Raw genomic sequence first — 3,576 nt, 5'->3', positions numbered from 1 at the left:
TAGACCGTCTGAAAAGGTAGCGACTCTACGATGTGCACATCCTCATACACGGAAATTCATGATAGAAACGACTATATGATCACAATGTCATCAATTACAAAGTCTTGTGTATTTGTAGCTGAATAGATAGATGTATTCATGAATGGGTCATCATTGTTGAAGGTTTTGCGATATGTATGCCTTGTCAGAAGAGAGATGGTATCATAGATATGTTGATTAGAAATAAACCACCACAGACGACTTGAATGCTGTTTTTGTCCTGCATTTGTCTTTTATAATCAAGAAGGAATCTCAATGGTTTATATACGGAAAAGGATTGTACTTAAAATTAGCTGGGGCATTCCAGTAACAAGATATTCATTCTGTATACAGTAGAGTGGACTCATCCCTCAGCTAACCGACATCTATCCCACCACAGTCATCCCTCAGTAAGACATCAGGAGTCGCATAGTTCAAGTTTCTGAACCTTTATTCAGCCTGTCGTCCAAACCGGTTTCGTCGCGTACAACTTCTTCAGTGGCTAGAGGCTTAATGAATAATGACACAAGTTCGTGAAGCTCGCACTTATATACCTTTCCAGTGCATAATGCCCTGGTATCTATCCAGTGCATACCGCCCTAATACGACTGAGGGACGACTGCAGTGTGCAAAATGTCGGTAGCTTGAGGAATGAATCTATACTCTACTATATATAACACGTTCATTCTATAGTTAATGAAATGTAATGCCTCGTCGTGCACCGATTCCTGCTCACACTTTTTGTCTTGTCCATAAAGGTCTTGTTTGTCTCTTGATATGCACATGGATTAGGATAGGTTTACTCAGATAAACCTGTAGGGGTAGAGACATCACGCGGAATGTGGTCTTCTAAGATCACGCTATTTTGTTACATTCTGTGAGCTTAACAATCGGGAAATACGTCGTTGATGGTATCTTGGAAGCAAATCCACTTTGCTCTGTCCTCTATTTTGTCTGTAATGACAGGACTGTTTTTAAAGATACGGGTGCCCCTGGGCTAGTATTAAGGAGGGTTTTGTCTCAAACAAGCACCTCTGAAATTAACGAGAAAATTGGTCCTTCAACAGTTTAACGTTACACAGTTATCAGTAAAAAACATGATGGACTAATGGGTACTTTCAGGCCTGGCTTTCAAACGGGAATACAGACTCATAAACCTATCATCATGCATATGAGATGTGCTAGATACTTATTATAGTTAACGGGTTATTTATATATCCAGATAGGAAAGAAGTTTCGAAGAGGAAGGAATAGAAATTTACTGTACCAGAAGTCTAAGATTCATGTATATCCCAGCACCTATCAGCCAGGGCGTTTTTCATCTTTGTTTTTATCTATTCACACACGTACAATGAAATATTTCTAACGTGCAAGAGGAGGTAAAATAGCCTAATACGATGACTCCTTCATTTACCTCAACAGATATTAATTATAGAAGATCATAAATATTAAATACTAGCGGTAACAAAGAAGATACAGAATTTAGGATAAAGTATATAGTTTCATTTTTTTTCCTTAAGGACATCTCCGTCATGGACTATGGCATTGCGAGCTCGCCCTCATTTGACGCAGACATTGGGACGCGTCCATTCTGCCCGCGGGGAGGACAGCCCAGCACGCCTCCATGATGTCCCTCCAATGGCTGTTGGGACGTTCTCCTACCCCGTCACCGGGACGTCTCGTTCCCAGGGTGGGCAGGAGATGGGCCGGATCTTCATTGTCGTACACTCTTTTCCCATACCTGTGTGGAGGGACAGACCAGTGGCTATTTCAGGGCTTCTTGGTGATTCCGGAATGCAATGTACCTATACGCCAATAAGCAGTTACGCGAGCAACTGGTAGCCTCTACCAGGCTTCACGGATCGGTGGTCTGATAAAGTAGAAATTGGACAAATAGAGTGACAATAGTACGCTAGGGGAGTCGGATGGTCAGAGGAGTTATTTCCTCACCATATCAGTAATACAGTTTTGTTTAGGTGATTCAAAATGTCTACTTATCGGCATAGCCGAAAGGTTTGTTTGTTTGTTTTAATATTTTTATTCATGAGAAGCTCAAATCGGCCTGCGATCCACTTTTCATTGAGGTCATGAGGGTAGAGGTAAGGATCAGACAAAACATATAACACAGATACAGATTGCATCATTTAAAGTTCTCATAAGTCTATTCACATATTTGAAAACATGTATGGTACAAAACAAATAATAGTGAGAGTTGCTACATGATTCAAGTCCGTTCAATTTTGTCGTTTCTGTTACTTTTAAGAGTCTTCTGTCCTCTGCTGAAAACTCCAAAATATTTATGTATGTGCAAACACTATCTTAATAGATACCAATCGCTTCAATGACGACAAAACATCATCCTACCAGTCTTAAGGGACTTAAATAATTATCATATCCTCAGTTTAGATCTTTGAATGTTCATTTGTACATTTTGCTTCAGTGCTTTGCATAACTTGTCTTGTATTTATTTACCCATGTATTTGTATTCATCCTCGGTGGCAGCATGAATATATAAGTCATTACTGGAGTGTGCCGCCAACATGTGTTGTAAATTGTATGTATGCATGTTGCAAAAAAAAATTAAAAAAAAAGAGTCTTCAAAATGAGTTGGGGCCGTGCGAATGTATGCCTGGTGGTAAACTTACCATATCTCCCACATCAGAATGCCCAGCCCATACATGTCACAGTAGGACTCGTACCGAACACCCTTCTGTACAACATCCGGGTGCAGGTACACGGTAGAGGGCGCAACTGCATCTTCTGTGCCATCTGATGCAGTCACGTGGCGAGGTAGGCCAATGTTGGTGAGTTTAACTTCACCCTCCATGGATACCTTGAAACATAACGTACGGTTGGTGAGTTAATACAGAGCAAAGTAAGGCCACAGCAAGTAAATCTTATGGATGACATCAGCGCGCTTATCATTATTTTTGTTTGGGGAGAGCCACACCCCACGCACGTTAAAGAACACCCACACATGCGATGGTGCGGTGTGCGACGGTGCAAATCCTTCCGTCCAGAATTGGTGATTCTCTACAAATCACCCGAACTCCAGGAAGACTAGTGACATATCAGTCACTAATGGAGATCTGTATTAAACCAAACCAGACCAAACTAAAACCAAAATTTCGGGACCAGATGTTACTTAATAGGGGATACACTAATGTTTGCAGTGATCAGGACGGCCTGATGTGATCTCACCATTACATTATCCAATGACAGCTCAGCGTGGACTAAGCCCCTGCAGTGCAAATAGAGCAGACCCTCCAGTATCTGGATGACCTTGACCTTGGCTTCTGGGATAGCATACAGGCTCTTCATGAGGGCTGTGTGAAAATCACAATGGAGCAATTAGCCAAGGCTACTATGTGCGAGTACATATAGAGAATAAAACTTACTAAGAATAACCAATACTGTAAATGTTTTCAAAATGGTACAGATCAATTGGAACAGACAATTGCAATGAGAAGACATTTACGAAAAATGAACTGTTCGCTCTGCTGTGACAATGCTAGTTCACCTTTACCAAAGGGGTAACCTTTATCCGATGTTTTTAAG

General features: G+C 41.1%; 1 protein-coding gene across 1 annotated transcript in view; it reads right to left on the bottom strand.

Annotated features, from left to right (window-relative positions):
* Positions 1-426: 426 nt before the first annotated feature.
* The window catches only part of LOC118410005, a 14,442-nt gene continuing 11,292 nt past the window's right edge, over positions 427-3,576 (bottom strand). The window contains exons 11-13 of the mRNA XM_035811451.1: positions 3,220-3,344; positions 2,664-2,851; positions 427-1,759 (exon numbers count right to left, since the gene is read on the bottom strand). Coding sequence (XP_035667344.1) covers positions 1,549-1,759; positions 2,664-2,851; positions 3,220-3,344 — 524 coding nt within the window. The 3' untranslated portion in view covers positions 427-1,548. The remainder of the gene's footprint in view (positions 1,760-2,663; positions 2,852-3,219; positions 3,345-3,576) is intronic.

Source organism: Branchiostoma floridae, chromosome 2 (genome assembly GCF_000003815.2).
Source record: "Branchiostoma floridae strain S238N-H82 chromosome 2, Bfl_VNyyK, whole genome shotgun sequence".
Classification (NCBI taxonomy): Eukaryota; Metazoa; Chordata; class Leptocardii; order Amphioxiformes; family Branchiostomatidae; genus Branchiostoma; species Branchiostoma floridae.
The sequence above is the reverse complement of the archived record's forward strand: the minus strand, read 5'-3'. Positions and strand labels throughout refer to the sequence as shown.